Source organism: Chiloscyllium plagiosum, chromosome 21 (assembly GCF_004010195.1).
Source record: "Chiloscyllium plagiosum isolate BGI_BamShark_2017 chromosome 21, ASM401019v2, whole genome shotgun sequence".
NCBI lineage: Eukaryota > Metazoa > Chordata > Chondrichthyes > Orectolobiformes > Hemiscylliidae > Chiloscyllium > Chiloscyllium plagiosum.
The window spans coordinates 12,224,422-12,246,730 of record NC_057730.1 but is presented as its reverse complement, the minus strand read 5'-3'; the positions used below and the strand labels follow the sequence as shown (position 1 = coordinate 12,246,730).

The 22,309-nt window shown below is 40.6% G+C and overlaps 1 protein-coding gene across 5 annotated transcripts in view; it reads left to right on the top strand.

Annotated features, from left to right (window-relative positions):
- Positions 1-22,309, top strand: part of smurf1 (SMAD specific E3 ubiquitin protein ligase 1) — a 122,406-nt gene that overhangs the window by 71,924 nt on the left and 28,173 nt on the right. For 3 of the 5 annotated variants that reach the window (XM_043711257.1, XM_043711256.1, XM_043711259.1), the window contains 5 exons: positions 11,825-11,890; positions 12,986-13,070; positions 19,667-19,905; positions 21,235-21,319; positions 21,413-21,559. In XM_043711257.1, coding sequence (XP_043567192.1) covers positions 11,825-11,890; positions 12,986-13,070; positions 19,667-19,905; positions 21,235-21,319; positions 21,413-21,559 — 622 coding nt within the window. The remainder of the gene's footprint in view (positions 1-11,824; positions 11,891-12,985; positions 13,071-19,666; positions 19,906-21,234; positions 21,320-21,412; positions 21,560-22,309) is intronic. The other 2 variants (XM_043711258.1, XM_043711261.1) reach the window with 1 other exon arrangement.

Genomic DNA, 22,309 nt, shown 5'->3' with positions numbered 1-22,309 from the left:
TTTACCTCTCTAACCTTGCATTTCTCATGGCTAATCCCTCTAGCCTGCACATCCCTGGATACTATGGGGCAATTTAGCAGGGTCAATCTACATCTTTGCACTGTGGGAGGAAATCCACACAGACTTAGGAAGAATGTGCAAATTCTATACACCCTAAGGCTGAGTCCCTGGTGCTGTGAGGCAGCAGTGCTAACTATTGAGCCACCATGTCACCCCATGTCAGTTGTTTCCTTACCCGGTATCGTGATATCTGCCTGCCTCAGTGAATGATTGTAGCACAGAAGGTGTTAATTTGGCCTGTCACGTTTCTGCTGAGTATGAGTCACCTATCCCACTCCAAACCTTTACAACATTTATTTTCTTAAGATAGTGTCCCAATTCTTTTTTAAAAGAGCTATGATTGAATTAGCTTCTACCATACCATCTGGCCATGTATTCCAGATCCTAATCTAGGCCATTCTTTTTGAATGGAAAGAGCAGTGGTCTTGGGTCTGAACCTTAGACTATTATTTCTCCAGTTCAAAATTCAGCTGTTCACAACTGCTCAAGCTTTCATATTTGTAGACCCATTATTCCTTTTATTTTGTGAGTTTTAACTTTGCTGTTGAACCTATTTTGAAACACTTTATCAAACACCTTTTGGTAGTTCATTTGCCCCACAGTGACCTCATTACCCTCATCAACCTTCTGGTACCTCATCAGTAAGTTTGCTCACTGAGCTGGAAGGTTTGTTTTCAGACTTTTCATCACCATACTAGCTAACATCATCAGTGAGCCTAAATGACACACACAGACCAAATGCTTAACTACAGAAGCAATCATCCCAACATCCACAAACGAAGCTGCATCAGGACATTATTTCAACAGATCACAATACATTGCAGCACCCAGGAACTATGAGCAGCAGAAGAAAAATACCTGTACAGCATATTCAAGAAGAATGGGTACCCAATCAACAACAAACTCAAACAAGCAGACACAACTTGCCTTAGCCACATTACCATACATCAAAGACATCTCTGAAATGACTTCCAGACCACTCAGACCCCATGGCCTCATGGTAGCCCACAAACCTACCTAAACACTTAAACAGCAGCTGATGAACCTAAAGGACCCTATATAAACAACCAGCAAAAATGAATGTCATTTACAAAATACTATGCAAGGTCTGTAACAAACACTACATCGGACAGACAGGCAGAAAAGTAACCACCAGCTAGCCACCAACTAGCCACAAAAAGACATGGCTAGTATCCTTACATACAGACAAAGAAGGTTATCACTACAACTGAGCCGACACATGCATCCTAGGACAAGCTAAACAGAGACACACACAGGAATTACCAGAGCCTGGCATTCTAATCAAAACTCCATCAATAAACACATTGATTTAGACCTCATCTACCATCCTCTTGAGAAAAAAGAACCGGATTTATCCCACCCACCTTAAGAGACCAAGACACTTAAATAGAATGCGGGGCGTAACACCAGCGCTTCACCGGAAGCTCACTGATGACGTTACCTAGTATGGTGATGAAACGTCTGAAAACAAGCCTTCCAGCTAAGCAAGCAAGCTTACAACCTGAACCTTTTGAACGTATTCATATGAAGCACTCTGTGAGATTCCTTGCTATCTGGCGTTCTTCTTAAACAGTTCCCCTCACTCAATTTCCTTTAAATTTGATAAAGCTCACTGAACCTTGCCTTTAAAGGTTCACCTACTACTGAAAAAGTAACACTAATACTTTACCTCCTCCAGCAAAATTACAAAGTTTGATTTCTTGTCTGTTGTCTGCTTCCTGCTTCCTCACATGCTGTGCTACTTTCAGATATTGTCTTGCCAACTCATCCACTCTATTTAATCCTTCCCTAAAGGAAGGGCGGCACGGTGGCACAGTGGTTAGCACTGCTGCCTCACAGCGCCAGAGACCCGGGTTCAATTCCCGACTCAGGCGACTGACTGTGTGGAGTTTGCACGTTCTCCCCGTGTCTGCGTGGGTTTCCTCCGGGTGCTCCGGTTTCCTCCCACAATCCAAAAATGTGCGGGTCAGGTGAATTGGCCATGCTAAATTGCCCGTAGTGTTAGGTTAAAGGGGTAAATGTAGGGGTATGGGTGTGTTGCGCTTCGGCGGGTCGGTGTGGACTTGTTGGGCCGAAGGGCCTGTTTCCACACTGTAAGTAATCTAATCTAAAATTTGTCACAGAATCCAAATGTGTGGTCTCTGAACTCTGACTCACCAATTTGTTCTTAATTAATTTCAGTGGTCCTCTCACCTCATGCCCAAAAACTGATCGAAGTGAACTGAATTTAATTGATAGTAATGTGAAAATACCTGAGCTTTTTTACTTCTCTTTCCCTGTCATGGGCTTCCTTTTTAGCCTGTGTAAACTATCATTACTATCTTTAATGAGATCTTGTTTTCCCTTATCACCTGAGGATTTCTCTTTTCCCTAATTTCTATCCCCCTCAGATTGCAATTGATGTCGGAAGCCAAATGTTGATTTATGAACCAATTCATAATTATCTGCCATTTCCACTCTAACCTCGTAGTTTTAACTCTTTGTTCTTCTCCAGGAAGTGAATTTTGTACTCCCAAACAATCGTCTCTCTAAGAGTGTCGTATATATGATCTATTTTCAATGCCCTTATCTACCTATCAAAATGACTTTATTTGATCCTTTCAAGCTCCAAGTATGTTTGACCAGGTTCACTCCTTAGATTCTTAAAACTTTGTCAGTAGGCTTCTGGTACTGGCTCATATGCACTTAAGATGGCTTTTTTCACCTCATCATACTCCTCAGATACCTCCTCTGATAGTAATGTGAATATCACACTAGCTCTACCTACCAACTTTGTTTGGATTAACAATACTCATATGGTCACCAGCCATTTCATTTGTTTAGCCATTTTCTCAAATGAAATGAAAATGTCTTCTATAACCTTCTCATCAAACTTGGGCAAACTCTGAATATATTTAAACAGATCCTCACCAAGCCTTTGGCTATGATGGGATTGCTCTACAGCATTGTCCTCATCACTACTCTTAGCATTCATGTCTATCGCTGCCATTTTAAATTGACTTTGAGTTCTCAGTTCCAACCTCTTTCTTCTTTTAATCGTAATTCAAACTGTTTGATTTCCTTTTTATGTACAAGCTGCTTCATTTTCAACTGAATTTTGGCATTCTTAGCAATTGTGCAGCATTTATAATTGCCACAATTGTCTCCCCTTTTTCTCTCAGACACAGGCAACCCCAATTCCAGCTTGTTTGCCAATTCCAAAAGCCTTGTCTTCCTCACTTTCAGTAAAACTCCCAAAGTCACTTCTTCCACCCCCAGGAAACTGTTAGTGATCGAAAGAGCCATTATTACATAAGGCACTTCCTGTTTAAACCAACCAAATGAAACGCCCAAAATAAAAATTACCATTACAAGCCACTCACTGCCTTCATGTCCAATTATCCTAAATCCAACCGAGAATTAGAGATTTTAATCCCAACATACACCCCCAAAATACACCTCTGAAAGCCCTAGTTTCGTTCACACTCCCTCTATGCCACTTAAACCTAAACCTAAACTACTGAGCTATCATTTCAAGAGCAATGATATACTGTTTCTTAATGGTAGAGACTGCACGGATGGAGAGAAGCTGTTTTAAGTAATCTGAGTGAGTTACTGCAGTGTGTCCTGAAGATTGTACAAACCACAGCCATAATTTGCCAATAATGGATGTTCATCCAGCAGTGGTGCCACTGATCAAGTGAACTGCTTTGTCTTGGTTGGTGATGAACCTCTTGAGTGTTATGTCTACAGCAATCCAGGATGAGTGGTTGGCGATCCTTCACAGTCCTGGCTTGAAATTTGTATTTGGAGGAGAAGTTTTGAGAGAGTCAGGAGATGAACTATTCATTGCAGAGTCCTCAGCCACTGTTATGGTCATGGAGCCATACTGTGATATGACTAGTCCAATCCAATTCTCATTGAATCATAGAAATCTACAGCATAGGAAATGATCTTTTGGCCTGTTGTATCCAAGCTGGTCAAAACCAACCACCTAACTACTTTCCCATTTTCCAGCACCTGGCTCATAGCCTTCTATGCTTCGGCATCGCAAGTGCACATCTAAGCACTTGTTAAATGTTACAAGGTTTCTGTCTCCAGTATCCTTACAGACAGTGAGTTCTAGATTTTCTCAGCCTGTGCATGAAAGAAATTTTCCCCACATCCTTTAAATCTTGCCCTCTGCTTATTGATCTCACCAAGAGGGAAGTTCCTTCCTATCTAGCTTATCTATACCCCTCATAATTTTACACATCTTAATCATGTCATAGAGTCATACAGCACGGAAACAGACCCTTCAGTCCAACCAGTCTATGCTGAATGTAATCCCAAACTAAACTAATCCCACTTGCCCGCTCCTGGCCCATATCCCTCCAAACCTTTCCTATTTATGTACTTATCCAAATGTCTTTTAAGCATTGTAATTGTGCCCACATCCTCAAAGTTCATTCCATACGCAAACCACCCTTTGTGTCATTTTTACGTCCCTCTCCTCTCACCTAAAAATGTGAAATCTCCCATCCTGAGGAAAAGACTATATACCCCTCAATTACTTTATAAACTTCTATAAGGTCAACTCTCAACCTCCTATGCTCCAGTGAAAGGGGTCTCAACTCATTCAGCCTTTCTTTATAACTCAAACCTTCCATACCTGGCAACATCTTGGTAAATCTCCTCTGCACCTTCTCCAGTGCTATCACATCCTTCCAAAAAAGTGGATTCCAGAACTGTGCTTCTGAGCAATGGTCAGCCCTAAGGTATTGGTAGTGGGGGTAGTGGGAGACTTGGTAATATTGTCGTTGGTGATTACTCACTAATGAATATGATTGTTTACCAAGGAAGTTATGTGTCACTGGTCATGGGTTCTGTAGGTCTTTGTGTGGCTGATGAGCCCAATTCTAGAGTCACATCTCTACCCATGTGTTTGGCAAGTGTTTCTGGTAGGTGGAAGAGCACCTTGCCTTTAAACACATTGGTATTTCTACTGCTCCATTTCCATACTTCCTCTTGCCAATTAGTGTTCTCAAAGAATTGTGTCCCTTTGTTAAGGAGTTTCCTCTGAGTTGGTTTCTTCTGAACGAGGGTCTCAACCTTGCATTGGCATCGACCTTGCATTTCTTGAGGGAGACCTTCCCAGTGTTCTTTGAAGAGCTTTGTTTATCCTCTTCTCTTCGAGTGCCTTCCTTGAACTAGGCAGAGAAGATCTGCTTTGGTAGTCAGAATTTGGGCATCCTAAGCACGTCACTGGCCAATCAGAGTTGGTTTTGGATAATCGTGGACTTGATGCAGGTGCTATTAACAGCTTCAACGATGCTGATGTCAATACACCTGTCTTCCCAACTGATGCAGCGAATGGAAGGATGACTGTCTCATATGCAAGGATCTTGATATCAGCACTAATATCATGGTCATTGAAGATTTTCATAGACATCCAAAGGTGGTGCTCACAGGTTGTATGCAACGTTGAATCTCTGCATCAATGTCGGTTTTAAATGATAGCTAGCTTCCGAGGTTGGGGAACCATTTCACGTTTGGGAAGATCTCTCCATTGATCTTAATAGGGTGATGGACCAGAACTTGACCTGGGTTGGTAAAGGGTTTGGGTCATCTTGAAGTTGAAGCTGAGATCAATTCTTCGATATGCTTCCATGATGACATTAAATAAGGCTTAAAGATGTTCATCCAAGAGAGCAGAGATCACATTTTCATTTGCATACTTAAATGAGGTCAGTGTTTTTTTTCTTGGATTTCAACGGTTGAGGTTGAAAGGCTCTCCATCATCCTGTAAGCAGTGTCCACACAGTTGGGAAGTCTGTTCTTGACAACATGAATAATGATGGTGATGAAATTGGAGAAAAGGGTGTGGGAGATGACACATCAGTGCTTGATCCCTGCCTCAAAGGATCCTGTCATATAACCATTAGTGAGGAACATCGACGGCATCTCACCAACAAGGAGATGGAGGACGTTGATGAATTTCACTGGACAACTTGCAGGGTCTTCCATAGAATTTCTTGATTGATTTCCTCAGAGATTGGGAAAAGCTCCTTGCATGGATTTGGTTGATGATCTTCCCAGTGATAGAAAGGAGGAAGATTTCTCGGTAGGTTGCACAGTTGACTTTGCCTCCTTTCTTGAAGACAATAGCGATATCAGCATCCATGAGATTGGCAAAAATTTCATCTTTGTCCCAGATTTTCAGGGACAGTTATTCATGATGACAGGTCAACTCTGCTCCTCTAAATTTTGAAAATCTCCCCATGAATCTCATCTACTCCCTGCAGCTTTTCCATTCTTCTTGTGTCTTATGGACACTTCCTCGTCTACCACACTAAGTGAGAGTCCAAGATTATCTTTGATAGGGAGTTGGGGGATTTCCTCAAACACATCCTCGTCAACGATTGTATCACAATTTATGAATTATTTGATGTTTTCTGCATTGGAGGATAATGTTTTCTCTGTCTGCCAAATGGATTCCATCTCTCCTCTACACTGATTGTGGCCAAGGGTTTTGGGTCTATGTATTTCCTGGGTAGCACGGAATATGTCATGTTTGTCAGCAAGGAGTTGCAGCTTCTTAGCTTTCTCAGTCCACCATCCGTTCTTGATTTCTCTCGATTCTCTTTGTAACTCCAGCTTTGATGTTTGATGAGTTTTCCTCTTTGCCTCATTGATGATATTGTTTTGCCAGGTTGGGAGAGCTTTCCTCTTCTTTTTGATGAGGTCTTGGATGGTATAATCATTCTCATTGAACCAGCGTTGGTGTTTCCTCGTTTTGTAGCCAGTGGTTTCTTAACAGCATAAGATGATGGTTATCGTCAGCTCTTTGCAGATAGCCTCCACTCCGTTAAAATGAATTCTTTGGAGATTTTGGTGAAAATATTGTTGGATGTTCACTAGGCTGCATGGCTGTTGAAACTGCTCAATGTTGAGTATTTTTCTGAATTGTTTCTTCATCTTCAACTGTTTCTTGTAGCTTTTGATGGACATTGAGGAGATGATGAACCCTGTCTGTCCAGCAGTTGTCCATCACTTTGGTAATGACATCCTTTTGGTCTTGTGATTGAATCATGTTGATCATGTGGCAGTGCTTCATGGATGTTTCCAAGTCTTGAACTTATCGAGAATCTGGTTGTAGTTGCAATTCCTGACTCCTCCTTTGCTGATTAGTTTCTTTTTAGATTGGGCACCCTTGATGTAGAAGTCTTCAACAATGATAATTTTATCCTTCTTGAGCGGAGAGTGGTGTCCAGCTTTCTTTGGATTCATATATGATCTTGAGTTTGGAGCATTGGCTTCAGGGCCATTACCTGCTACTGCTTGACAAGTTGTAGAAGGAGAGTTATAAGGTGATCATTGATGTCAACAGGGGCTCCAAGAATGGGTTGATACGTTCATTTTTGATGGCAAATCACAGCTGATGCTCAGATTTTTCTCTCCTGAAGGAATTGGAACCACCAGCAGCCTCAGCTGCCCTTTGCCTGCTCTTTGCGTTCTCTGCAGGGCAGTGATATCAGTGTTGACATGCCTGAGTTCATGGAATACAGGGACAGTTATGCATTGTCATAGAAATTATAGAATCCCTACAGTGTGGAAGCAGGCCATGTGCTTCCACACCAACCCTCCAAAGAGCATCCAAAGCAGGCCCACCCTCCTCCTCTATTAGCATTTCCCATGGCTAATCCACCTAGCCTGCACATCCCTGGACACTACAGGCAAATTAGAATGGCCATTCCACATAATCTGCACATCTTTAATCTGCACGTCTTTGGACTGTGGCAGGAAATTGGAGAAACACTGAGAATGTGCAAACTTCACACAGACAGTTGCCCGAGGGCAGAATCAAACCTAGGTCCCTGGCACTCTGAGAACCGTACTAACCACTGAGCCATGTGCCGCCCATCGAGTTCAAACCACATTCCAGAACTTGAACACATCATGCATGCTGATATTTTAGCATAGCACTGTGAGAATGATGTCTTTTTGGATGATTTGTTTTCCTCATTATCCATGAGGGTTTGTATATTCCAAGTTCCAAGACTGAGTTTGAATTTGGGCTTTCAGACCACAGTAGATGAACCCATTAGAGGTGGTTTTCCAACCAGGTTGGTAATAGACAAACTACTTTTAGGGGCATCTTTTTTAGTCCTTCCTCTTGCGAGATGAGTAGAGTGATCCTGAATAAGGCTGATCAGCCATGAAGAAAGCTGAAGAAACGCTCTCCTCTTCCTATTCTGCCACCTATGTGTCAGCCCAAAGCCAAGGACTTCCAGATGTCTCAATCCTGTATCCATCACCTCTTGCTTGTGGTCGTTTGTGTGGCAGTTGAATTCTTCTAGTTAGGTGCCTTGTGCAGGACACAAAGTGGGGCAACTGTTGCACTTTAGATGTAAGGTCTCTGAGAAAAGGTAGATCAAATTCCAATGGCAAGGAAACCTCAACAACCGGGGATCTCTCTGTTGCTCCTGCAATTGATATCTCATAAATAACTTCAGCCTAGCTTGCTAATGAGGACTTGTTCTGGATTGTGCTTTATTCAGTTCCTCTCCTCCAACCTTACCATCATGGGTGGCCCTGATGGCATCATTCCTGGGATCAGTGGAACACTCAAATAATCCCTACCACACAAAAGTGGCAATCTATGGAAAGGACTTGGTAATATAGGCTCCTCTAAAAATCAGAGGGAGAAGGCTGCAATCTCTTATGTTTGAGATGTTTAATTTCTGGCACTTGCGTAATGCAAAATGTTGCCTGTTACTTATCAGCCTGAAGCTGATGGTATCTGTGCTGTCCTGTAGCTTGTCATGAACTGTTTAATTATTTGAGACGTTTTGAGGAAGGTGTACACAAGGTAACTTCTGGTGCTTTATGACAAGAAGATTCATTCGTGTGACAATTGTAGATGGTTGGACCAAGACAGTTTTTTATGCAGTTTGGACATGAATCTTCTTGGGGTTTTGATAACTGACCTCCAATAAAGTTAGCCTTGCAATAGATATAACTTCACTCCACTGATTTACTTTCCAATTGACTTCAATTACACTAGGACTCTTGATGCTACTCTTTGTTGACTGCTACCTTCATGTTGAAAAGCAACCACTCCTTTAAACGAGAATTTTTTTAAAAATCCAGGCATTAGTTGAAAACTATAATACCAAAGAGTATTCACATTTTAAAAAAAGCAAACGTTAGATGCTGGCTATCTGAATGTTTTTTTTTTAAATGCTGGACATGTCGAAGCTCATCTTGAATAATTCAGAGATGTAACAGTTTTAGCATATTGCTAATGCGAGGAGGTTTTGTGATGGGTTGGGAAGCAGTAAAGACTAAATGACAAAGGATGATGGTGCAAAACAGTAGAGAATAGTAAAATTAACAGTAGATGGTCTGTAAATGCAAATAAGAGTCATCTCCGAAAACTACCATCTATGAATAAAGTTAGGGATAGGTATTATGATGTCATGGTTGAGTCTGAAAACTTGTAAAATGCCTTGTTAACAGATTGTTTCAATCCTCCACTTTCATTCTGATTTCTCTATCCTCTTAGGTTTGAACAACAGAATCTCTTACTTTGATTATGCCCTCCAAAGCCACTTCACTTAGTATGTGTTTCTTCAGTTTCAGATCATGATCTCTGTTCCCATTTTCTTTCATGGCAGCTGTTCCTTTTACACCTTCACTCAAAGTTAAAAATCATACAACACCAGGTTATAGTCCAACACATGAACCCAAGGTCCTGGTTGAGGCCTCCTCATGGGTACCGAACTAGCCAACACACACACGCACGCATACACACACACACGCACTCTTACATACTCACACACTCACGCAGACTCTCTCTCATACACATTCATGAGAGAGAGTGAGTGTGTGCGTGTGAGTATGAGTTCACATGAGAGTGTGTGTGTGAAAGCTTGCTAAACTGTGTGTGTGAGAGGGTGTATGCATGGGTGCGAGTTTGGGCGGAGTTGTATGTGTATGAGAGAGAGTCTGCTACAGGTGACCGCACTACATTATACACTCTCTCACACAAGCACACATACAAAACACACTCTTACACTCTCACACTCATGCAGCCCCTCTCTCACACACATGCACATACACCCCCACACTCTCACCTATGCACACACCCTCTCACAGGCTTATACTCCATCACCTCCAAATACGCGCACACACACACACACACACACACACACACAATTACCAAGATTTCACATATACAAACACACTCTCTCACATGCGCACACACTCTCTCGCATGCATGCACGCACACATACAAGTCTATGGGGTGAATTTGTATTTGCAGATACATTTTATTTTGCTCAAAAATTGCTCAGTTTACAAGCAGTCAATGTAGGCGGTCAATACACGTAATACCTTGTAAATTCCACTTTAGAAATAGAATCAGTCTGACTCAAGAATGGAATGCAGACAGACTCAAATCTCATACCTTTAATGCATTGTCTGAGCTGAAATGTCACCTGTTGTTATAAAACCATAAGTTATCTCAAGAAGGTGATTTAAAGGAAGCTCTGGGATTTACATATTAATGAACCAAAACCTGCAACCCATTCCAAAAGATGAAAGACTTACAACAATCCAGGTTTGTTCAATATATCATTTCAGTTAGATGACACTGTAACATTTTGCTATAAATTCTGTGTCTTCTGGTCTTATTCTCCACAACCACCTGATGAAGATGCAGCACTCCAAAGCTAGTGCTCCCAGGTAAACCAGTTGGACTATAACCTGGTGTTGTGTGATTTTTAACTTTGTCCACCCCAGTCCAACACCAGCTCCGCCCATCAAGACCTTCACTCACCACATCTTTTATTTCTTTGCCTGCTACTTTACATTTTTTTCCTTCTACTATCCTGTCTTCTGAGATTTAATCTCTGCTGCTTTCTTCTTGATTTTGTTCTGCCTTGATCCCACCACTGCCAAGATGAATTTTTTCTGCCCTCATGCTTACTTAAAATCTATTTGATCACTAACTTTTTCCAGTGGAGATGAAAGACTATCAACCTGAAACATTAACTCCTGTTTCTATCTCCACAGATGTTATCTGTCAGACTGAATATGTCTAGTACTTTCTCTATTCCTCATTCCCCCTTTATTCAACCTCTTGATGAATTGTTTCAGCTGGTGAATACAACATGTAAAGACCCTTTTAAAACTTCTCATTCATTAGCCAATTAGGGGCAAGTATGTTTCTCTTTCACACCAGCCTTTATTCTAGGGTCACCTGACTATTCTTTGCCCCCTCATTGTTGTTAAATGCTTCATGAGACTTGGATAGAGAAAAAAAGTTGCCTATTTCTCAGGTTTTATTTGAAACTTTACATAATTAAAGATTTCATGATCTAAAACTCTAGTAATGACAAGTTAATATGGATTGTCACTTAGTATCTGTCAAGTGAGCAATCAAGTCAGGTATTTCTGCCATGCTTATTGTTTTGTTACCTCACCAGTGAAAAGGTGCCTGGACATCCTGAAATACCCCTATTAGGCAATCAATTGGGTAAGCAAGGTGGAAGTGAGTGAGTGTTGACTGGTCTAGGAGCCAGTCTTGGGTCCAGAGGCTCTTGAAACCCACTCATCTGCCTAGATGAAGAGTAATATGTTTTCCTCAGATCTGAACCTGTGAGAATATCACTGAAACAGTATAAAAACAAGTTTCATACTGTATTAAGAATTTCAGCATGCTAATAAAAATTATTACATTCACACAATTCCAATAATGTTGCACTCTCTTTCTTGCCAGATCAGCGGTTAGATCTATGCAAGCTCAGTCCCACAGACAGTGATACAATACGAGGGCAAATAGTAGGTAAGATCTCAAAATGACCAGTACGTTTTAATTTTCTTTAGTTTTGGATTCTGGACCGAAAATGAAACCAAGCAGACTATGGAAGGAAATGTTGCAATTGTAAAGAAAGTTACAGGAACTTAGTGTAAGCTTTATTTTCATGGTTGCCTTGCTCAAACAGGAGGGGAGATTTGCTGTGCTCATTAGCACTGTGGGTGTGTGTTCAGGGCATTTGACTTGAGACAGTCTGTTGAATCGGAATCAATCAGGACCAGCTATGTTGGTCAAGGGTGTCCAGCATGACAACAAGTTTCCATTAGCCCCTGGCAAGTGGACAACCTGTGTATAAATAATGCATGGGAGATATTCCCCAAGACTCTTAAAAAGACAGAGACCTAAGAAAGAATTGGAAGAGAGCTGTTTTCATTCACAGTTTGCGTATAAATGCAGCTCTAAATAATGCATGAGGGACTGAATGATTAATATGCCAACTGCCCTATGCCTTCAGTGAAGAACTGAAAGGATGTTCAGAGATCAGAAGGGCATAAAAAAAAAACAAATGGATGCTTCGTTGAACCCTTAAAACTGGTGCTGTCAACTGTGTCCCCTTAAATTTTTTCTGTTCACATTTTTGAGTTCTAGGGTTAGAGGTTTAAGTTAGAGACTTATAAGTTGATAATTCATGTTTTGATTGTCTGTGGTTAGAACTGATTCATTTGTATGATGTGTTTCATTTATTATTTTGATGTTGGGTGCTTCGAATAAGCTTCAGTACAAAGGACTAAGCAGTTAAGGCATGGGGAGTAAGTCACCTAGTATTCCCACACATGACACTATTCAGTAACCTTTGTTGGAAGCACACCTGATGTGACAGAAGGATAGGGATCACCTTTGCTGCCTTTAAAATCCTAAAGGTAGCTTCTCGGCTGAGATATCAAAAAGCCACTATTATGTTCGGCATTTCACATTCCGGAACAATAACAACAGTATATCAGTTTTGGAACTACAATTGTTTTGCTGTCTCCAGGTTACGGAAAAGTAACCTCAAATACTTGAATTGCATAATCTATATAAAATTTATGAAACTAAAGTTTGCAATTTTTTTTTGTCTTGCAGTAAGCTTACAAACACGAGATCGAATAGGAACTGGTGGTCCTGTTGTCGATTGCAGAGGACTATTGGATAATGATCTACCTGAGGGGTGAGTAATAACTTCCTTTATTTGGATGTCTTGGAGGTGATTTTATCATGGGCACAATTTTACAAAAATCATAATTTCTTTGAAAATTTGGATTCTCTCAATGGATAGTTTAGATACATTCTAGATATATCAAGATATTTAACATGTTCAAAAAAGTACTAGCTCCATCGCAACTTAACGACATTAAAATCATTTCTGTGTGGCAATAATTAAACTTGTTGCACTTATTCAGCAACAATGGTAAATGATGCAAGAATACAGAGACTTGGAGATGTTTAGACCTGAATCTTTGAAAAAATTAACTACTTCACCAGCACATTCTCGTTAGTGATGGCCAATACACTCAGCTCTGTCTCCTGACACACTTCAAGTTCTGATGTGCTACTGCTGTCTTCCACTGTGAAGACTGATGCAAAGTGCCTATTCATTTCCTCCACCATTTCTTTGTTCCCGATTACTACTTCTCCAGCCTCCTTTTCTAACTATCCAAATTCCACTCTTGTCTTTCTCTTTATATGTAATCTTAAAAAAAACTCTTGAAATCTTCTTTTATCTTACTAGCTGTGTTAGCCTCGTATTTCATCATCTCCCCTTATTGATTTTTTTTGTTTACATTCTGCTGATTTTTAAAAGCTTCCCACTAATCTTCACCATATTGTATGCATTTGTCAGCTATGGTTGCCTGATCCTCACCTTTAATATGTTTCTTCTTCATTAGGATGAATTTTTGTTGTGCCTCTTGAATTACCCCCAAAAACTTTGACGTTGCTGTTCCACTGTCTTCCCAGTTAGGCTCCCCATTCAATCAATTCTGGTCAGCTCCTCCCTCATTCATTTTTAGATAACTTTGCTAAATGGTAATGCCATTACACCCTATTCCAGCTCTCGCTCTCAAGCTGTAGGGTGAATTCTATCATATTGTGGTCACTACTTCCTAGCAGTCCTTCATCTTAAGTTCACTAACCAAGTCTGCCTCATTACACTTCACCAAATCCAGAATTGCCTATTCCCCAATCGGCTCTACCTCAAGCTGCTCCAAAAACTATCTTGTAGACATTCCACAAATTATTTTTCTTGGGATCTGCTACCAACCAGATTTTCCCTATTCACTTGCTTATTAAAGACCCCCATGATTGTTGTGATAGTACCTTTCTTACATGCTTTTTCTATCTCCGTTTTAATTCCTGCCCCATATGCTGACTTCTGCTGGGTGGGGGCTTGTTCATAATTCTAATCTGGGTATTGTTTTCTTTTGCACATCTTCAACTTTACCCAGATTCTATGCCTTCCGACCCTACTTCACTTCCTACTATTGGTTTAATTTAACTTATCAGGAAGGCAACCCTGCCCCCTTTGCATATCTGCATGTCTTTTTGATAAAAAACGTAACTTTGGATATTTAATTTGCAGGCCTGAATCCCTTGCAACCACGTTTCTGTGATGCCCTCAACATTATACTAGCTAATTTTAATCTGCTATGAACTCATTTTGCCTTGATTCATATAATGCACACATTTAAGTACAATGCCCTCAGTCCTGTGTTGACTGTCGCACTTCTCATAGCTGTCCTCTTATCTTCTATGTCTGACATATGATCATACTAACTGAAAATTAATATTCACATAATATTCAACAAAAATTATTGATCTGAAAAATGAGTGAAAATTTGTAAATGCAAGTTAAATTTCAGACTCTGACTGTATCATGTTCAACAATAAACCAGAGAAAGGTGTTAGAAAGGTTTTCACTGGGTTTTTTTAAAAACCTTGTAACTGAGTTGCAGCTAGACAAGGTGGTAGAGAAGTCATTTGGCACACTTGCTTCATTGGTCAGAACATTCAGTATAGGAGTTGGAATGTCATATTGTGGCTGTAGAGGACATTGGTGAAGCCACTTCTAGAATACTGCATACAATTTTGGTCACCTTTCTATGGGAAAGATGTTGTTAAACTTGAGAGAGTGCGGACAAGATTTACATGAATTGGAGGGTTTGAGATATAGGGAAAGGCTGAATGGGCTGGGGCTCTTTCCCCTGGAACATCGGAGGCTGAGGGGTTACCTTATAGAGGTTTAAAAAATCATGAGGGGCATGGATAGGGTAAATAGACAAAGTCTTTTCCCTGGGCTGGAGGAGTCCAAAACTAGAGGGTATAGGTTAAAGATGCGAGGGGAAAGATTTAAAAAGGACCTGAGTAGTAGCTTTCTCACGCAGAGAGTGTTGCGTGTACGGAACAAGCTGCCAGATGAAGTGGTGAAGATGGGTACAATTGCAAAATTTAAAAGGCATCATAATGGGTATATGAATAAGAAGAGTTTAGAGGGATATGAGCCAAATTCTAGCAATTGAGACTAGGTCGGATTGGGATGTTTGGTCAATGCTGTATGACTGAGATATGAAGTAGATACTTATAAAACAAAGAGTGCTTCCAGATCATGGTCAGAATTATTGGGGTCTAAGTGACATGAGCTTAGAAGTGATTTATGGCTGAATCGGATGAAATATCTGGTGAGACCTTCCACAACATCAGGAGCACCTCACTCCATCTTTTATGTTTTTGACAAGTGGCATGGTAAGTTGCCGAGTATAGAAAATTGGTGCTTTTTCAATGCCTTATTAATGGCTAAATTGGACTCAATAATATTCAGCTACCAATCTTAGCAAAGGTGCTGAACAAGCTAGATGTTAGGAAATCTTGACGTGGAAGCAGAGCAACCTTCTGACTTCATTTCACCATTTGGTCCAAAGGACCTCCAAATTGCTTGGGACCAAACAACTGCATAATCCACAGGCACCAGCTATATGCACCCTTCATCCATGGACATTGGCATCTAACGTTTTCTAAATCCTCATGACTATCTTGGCACCTCTCCGATGCACTTGTAGCCTAGTCGGGAACACAGATTTCCACTGCAGGGTAAAATTGCTTCTGTCAGTTTTTAAGGAAGGCCTGTAGGAACTGTAGGATCATTGCTAAAAGGGATGGGGAATATTCAGCCTGAGGATGGGCGAGAAAAAAAGAGGCATATGTAGAGGTGGAAATAATGACGGTGACAGTGACAACAACATCTGAGGGCTCAGGAGGGAGAGTTATTAACAGTGACCAGCACAGTGGCCTCCACAGGGGAGTGTAGAGGAGGAGGATAGGCATCATTGAGGTTTAATGTTAGGCTTCAGAGCAGAGATGACACATGAAGGTGAAGTTTAATGTTTTGTGTTCCCACTTGGGCAGTGAGGAGTGGAAATGGGTTGTTGGAATAGTACAAAATAAAAGGGGACATTAAGGCTGTAGGCAGAGCAATACCACATGGAGCCTGGTTCTTAGAATGTCCATCTGAGCTGCGTTCCCTGCCATCATTTGCCATTCTCTAGATGCACAATGCAACTGATAAGTAGTGGCGGCAACACCCAGGTTGAGTAGAGTCCATGTCACTTTGAAAGTGTGGGATCTGGACAAGAGCAAACTCCAGCTTAATTTCTTTAGGCACGTGAAATGTATACTGAATGAATAGGTTTATGCGTCAAATATTGATCAAAGACAAAAAGACTGCAGATGTTGGAATCCAAAGTAGACAGGCAGGATGTTGGAAGAACACAGCATGCCAGACAACATCAAGAGGTGCAGAAGTCGACGTTCCGGGTGTAACCCTTCTTCTGGACTGGGGATGGGTGTGGAGGGAGCTGCATATAAAGGGGGTGACGGGGGCAGGGAGTTGAAGTGGGGATAGGTGAAGACAGGTAGAGGGTACGACTACATTGGTCAATGTGAGGAATGAATTAGGTTGGTGGCTGGGAGCAGTGGAAGGGAGGGGGAGAGCTGAGAAGGGAGTTGGGAGATGGGGAGGAAGGTTATTTGAAATCGGAGAACTCAGTGTTGGAGTCCTTTGAGCTGTAGGCTGCCCAGGTGGAAGTTAATGTGTTGTTCATCCATTAGGAGCTGTGGTTTGTTTTGGCAATGGAGGAGGCCAAGGATGGTCATGTCAGAAAGGGAGTGGTTGGGGGAATTGAAATGGGCAGTGACTGGGATACTGCTCAAATACTGGTCAAAGACAGATTGCATTGTGCCATTGGTGCTAGCTAAACTAACCTTGTCATCTCAGTGATTTAGAATGTCGCAGCATTAACTTAAAAGTGGGGCGAATGCTGGAAAAAAGCACCCCATCATTTTTAAAACTTCCAAGCGTACAGTGGAACAAGGGAAATATCACCGCATCATATTATGATGACGGAGTCTGATGTATGCAATGGAACGTGGAAATGTTGAGGTGTTTCAGGGATGAAAAAGGGTTTGGAATGCAGCAGACACTTCTGTTTGAATGCGATGTACTATTTACTCAGCGAGTATAGCACCTTTCCCAAGTTGGTGGTCTGTGATGGAACAGACAGTAGGGCTATTGAAGGTGCAGTCCCACAGCTTGGAATGATCATGGAGTGTCCAGCTGTATGGTCTGGACAGAGCATGCCTCACCATCCTGGCATGCAGTGTTCTGCATAATTGGAGCAGGCAATGTGATAGATTGTGAGGAACCAGCAGAATGGGAGTGGTTGTCCACAGAGAAGGATGAGAATATTGAGCTGGAAGAAACTGTGATTATGGTTGACAGAACTTCCTTGTATTGGGCCTTCAAGTAATGACAGGTATTGATTGAAACCTCCAAGAGGTGCCCCTGGGTGGCAGAAGACATTTAATGATTGTCAAGGTCAAGATGCCAATATTTAGTTGTATTGTGGGTATGAACTGCAGCCTTTATTGTTTTCTTTGTGTTCTCTTTACTTGTCAATTAATGTTCATGTTTGGACTTGTCTGATTGCTTTCCTGAATGTAATGACCTCTATTGTTCAATATTAAGATGTAGGTAACCACTAGACATTTGGAAAACAGGAACTCAGAGGATGTTTAGACAGGCTGTATCTTAGGACAGATACAATGTGTGGTGGTTAAGTAGTGACTAAGGTGAGATGATGCAGTTGGACATGTGAGGGATTGTCTGCCATCCTGGATATGTGCCATAGGTGAGGGAGCAGTACTCATTTGCTAGCATTTGTCCTTGGGCAGAGGATCACCTTAAAATGGCATGGACGCAAGGGATGTCAGGCTTTCAGCAGATATCTGCTGAATGATGAGTTGTTCTGGGAACGTCACATGAAATGTTTGTAATCCCACCTGGAATGCAGTGAACAATTTAGATGTCTAATATAATATGTGTAAGCTTTGTAAATCATGTAGGAAGGGAAATCAAATTGATATCTAGCTGCAGACAACTTACTGTAAAATATTAAGCAACAGAGCATTTATTTTCTAGAGATAAGAATGGTTGGACACCGAGGAACTGAACTCTTAAATAGTGGTCAAAGGCCTGCAAACCATTTTCTTAGACATTTAAACCATGCGGTATCTAGTAAGAATCCATTTTCTTTGTACAAAGAAAAGTGTTACCATTTTTAGGAGGGAAGAAATTTGGTGCTAAAATTCAATTATATCAAATAAAAATAAATGTATACATTATTTTAAATTGTATTCCTCTGTTAAAATAGCAGGTAAAGTAATTTCATAGGAATTTGAGAAAGTAATAATGCAACTTATGCAAGGCAGAACTTTTAATTATAATGGTCATATTGAAAACAATTGGCAGATCATGGCTTCAGTTACAGCATAGTTGACAGCTGTGCATCTTGGTTCCTTTTGTTTTAAACTGCATTAAAATTCCTGGACATTAACTGAGATGGTGGCATGAGGAATAACATTTGAATTAACATTTTTGAGTACCTTTCTTCAGAATAATTGGCAACTGGTAACTATTTAGTAAATAGAAAATGTATTTGAAATTGTTTCACTGCTTATGCCATTTCTGAATGACAATACTGCTGCAATTGAACCCAGGTCCCTGGCGCTGTGAAGCAGCAGTGCCACTGTGCTGTCCTTGACCATACCTGTTTACTACGTTCTTTGGTTTCAAGCATTTAGCTCCTGTCTCAACAAATTATAAAATTGTTATATTTCTTGAACTCATATAATTTAACATCACTGAGCATAATTTCTGACAACTGGCTTGCAAATTCCGTTTAAGCTATGGAGCCAACAATGCAAAGGATTGCATGCACTGGTTGCTGTACTGTCACATTCTCCAGTTTCTTCAGCTTTTTCAGCTACTGTCGAGCACAGACCTCAGTGTTCTCTGCAGCAGCTGGGGAAATTAGAGGAATGTAGGGTATTTGCATCTGAACAGTTTAGATATTCACATTTCTAGCATTTTTCATAACTATTTTTATCTGCAATGCTTGACAGATGCTTTAAACCAGCATATTTGCCTATTGTATGGATGGTTGGTGGAAGTATTTGTAAAGAGGTGCCCTTATCTATTTCCCAAATGCATTATTTACCTTGTCTCCAGTGAAACAGAGAAATAAATGTTTATTTTGTGCATACTTCCTGGTAGTTATTTCTAATTTAACATTTTCAACCATGTTATCAGATATAATCACATAATGTTTATTACTTTTTTGTTAGGTTGCATTTGTACCATATTTATTATGTTAGTGGCAATATAATAGCTAAGGAATGCTCTTTGAATATTGTTTGTACATAATGTTGCAACAGGCCACTTTTTGAGGATGCTGGACCTGGAAGGCCACTAAGCTGTATTATGGAAGACAACGTACCTTATGCAGACATGACCGGTGCTGCTGGCGGAGGGAACTGCCAATTGATAGAGTCTCCAAACCAGGAACAGAGACTGCAGACACAGCGAATCCGAAATTTTGGGGTTCGAGTTCAAACGCATATACCACAGAGCCGGCCTCATGGTCATCAATCACCTGTATTGCCAGAGGGATACGGTAAAGCTTGGACTCGATAGTATTTCCTAAACAAGTAATCAGAGGGGAGTGCTAAAATCAAACACCTATTTTGTGATTGCTATAAATCAATGATATTTAGAAATATGCTTCATATATGAAATTTTATTCATAAAACAGTATACAAGATTTATATTATCACATTTAAAACTGATGAAGCAGAATTTCTTTCCATATATAGTTAGATGACATACATTTGGTAGAGATTTTAGCAAACTTGTTGGCTTATTATTTTGGACTAGAAACTGTTGGATGAGGTAACTCTGTTATGATTCTGAGCACTAATAAAGTGAATAAATATTGCAAGAGCTATCCCCTAGAACTTCTCATATAGCCATACAGATCTTTCTGCCTATTTATCACTTCCTTACCACTATTCGGAGCTCAAATAATTGAGTGGCAGCATTCTTATTGGGTAACTGAAACTTCGTAACCTCCTTGTATTTACTCACTCTAATACTTAACTTTAGATATAATGTCAAGGTTTAAAATTATCTCCATTCATATTATGAAGAATTGTGGAGAACAATAAAAAACAATTTGAAGCTCCCTTAATTTTTATTCTAGTTTGTTGATCCTGAAATGCCTTTAGCTTTCAGATCTGTATATTTCCTTTCCAATTTGTAAATAAAAAGATATGCTTAATCAAGCAAGTAAAGCGTAGGAAGTATTACCTTAAGCACTTCCTGTCAACTAGATATAGAGAAGCAGTGGCCAAAGACCGCTTCATTCACCTTTTGGTAACACAAAGTAGCTGGAAAGTAGTGTGACAATGGTACAATTTAGCTCATGTTCCTTTTTCTTCATCACCTCTGCAGCATTCACCTTTCTCTGATACCAACAAAATGCTAACTGGTTTAGTCATTCCTGAATATCTGTGCATATACATAATAAATTCTATCATTTTACATTACAGTCCTTGTAAGTCTAATTTGAGCAGGTCATCTGATTTAAGAATGAACATTTCATTCTGCAGTCTTTTGACCAAATTGCTTTTTTTTTTGACTATGCGAATTTTAATTTCAAAATTGCATAACATGGCTTCCTATTTATAACTTTATAAAAAGGAAAATAAGGCGCCACCACTGATGATTTAACCATCACATCGACTGCAGTTTCCCTCAGTCGAAGCACAAACCTGACATCGCACCTTGATTACAAATAAACAAAAGATGTAATTTACAGAACTTATACTCAGCCTCCAGTTACACAAAACATGAAACTTATGTTGAAGCAGAATGTGTTGAATGCTTACAATGCAGATTGTACAGTAAGAGAAATAGTTATTTCTGAATGATTGTTTGTTTTCAGAACAGAGAACAACTGTACAGGGACAGATCTATTTCCTGCATACACAGACTGGAGTCAGCACTTGGCACGACCCTCGAATTCCAAGGTTAATTAACAAAATTAATTGCATTTGCAAAACAGTTTTTGCTGCGTAGATAATTTCACTTGTTCTAATTTAATTTGTAATTTATTTGTGCAGGGACCTTACAAATTTTAACTATGATGATCTTGGTCCTTTACCTTCTGGTTGGGAAGTCAGAAGTACTGTGTCAGGCAGAATATATTTTGTGGATCACAACAACAGAACTACACAGTTTACAGATCCCAGACTGCACCATATAATGAAGTAAGCAATTTGAAGCACAGTTTGTTCTTATTATTGTGTTGTAAAAATAGGTATTAATTTTAACTATACCTGCCCATCCAGACCTCTTCAAATTTTAGTACCTTTAGTTCGTGCAGGTATTTTCATGGCGTCATGCAGTTGCCTCTTGTCTTGTATAACCCTCTGATACCACAACACCTGGGAACTAACAGACTTGCCAGTGTTGTGTTTATGATACCTAATTCTTGGATGAATATTGTTTAGTTGAACCTTTTTTTCTAGCTTTTCTTAACTCTTTAAAATTCATTTGTGGGATGTTGGTGTCAGTGGCTGGCCAGCATTTATTGTCCATCCCTAGTTGCCTTTGGGAAGAGGGAAGTGAGGAGGGAGGTGTGGGCGCAAGTTTTGCATTTCTTGTGGTTGCAGGGAAAGGTGCCGGGAGTGGAGGTTGGGTTGGTGGGGGGTGTGGACTGACGAGGGAGTCGCGGAGGGAGTGGTCTTTCCGGAACGCTGACAGGGGTAGGGAGGGAAATATATCCTTGGTGGTGGGGTGTGTTTGGAGGTGGCGGAAATGACGAAGGATGATACGATGTATCTGGAGGTTGGTGGGGTGGTAGGTGAGGACCAGTGGGGTTCTGTCCTGGTGGCGATTGGAGGGGTGGGGTTCCAGGGCGGAGGAGCGGGAAGTGGAGGAGATACGGTGGAGAGCATCGTCAACCACGTCTGAGGGGAAATTGCGGTCTTTGAAGAAGGAGGCCATCTGGGTTGTTC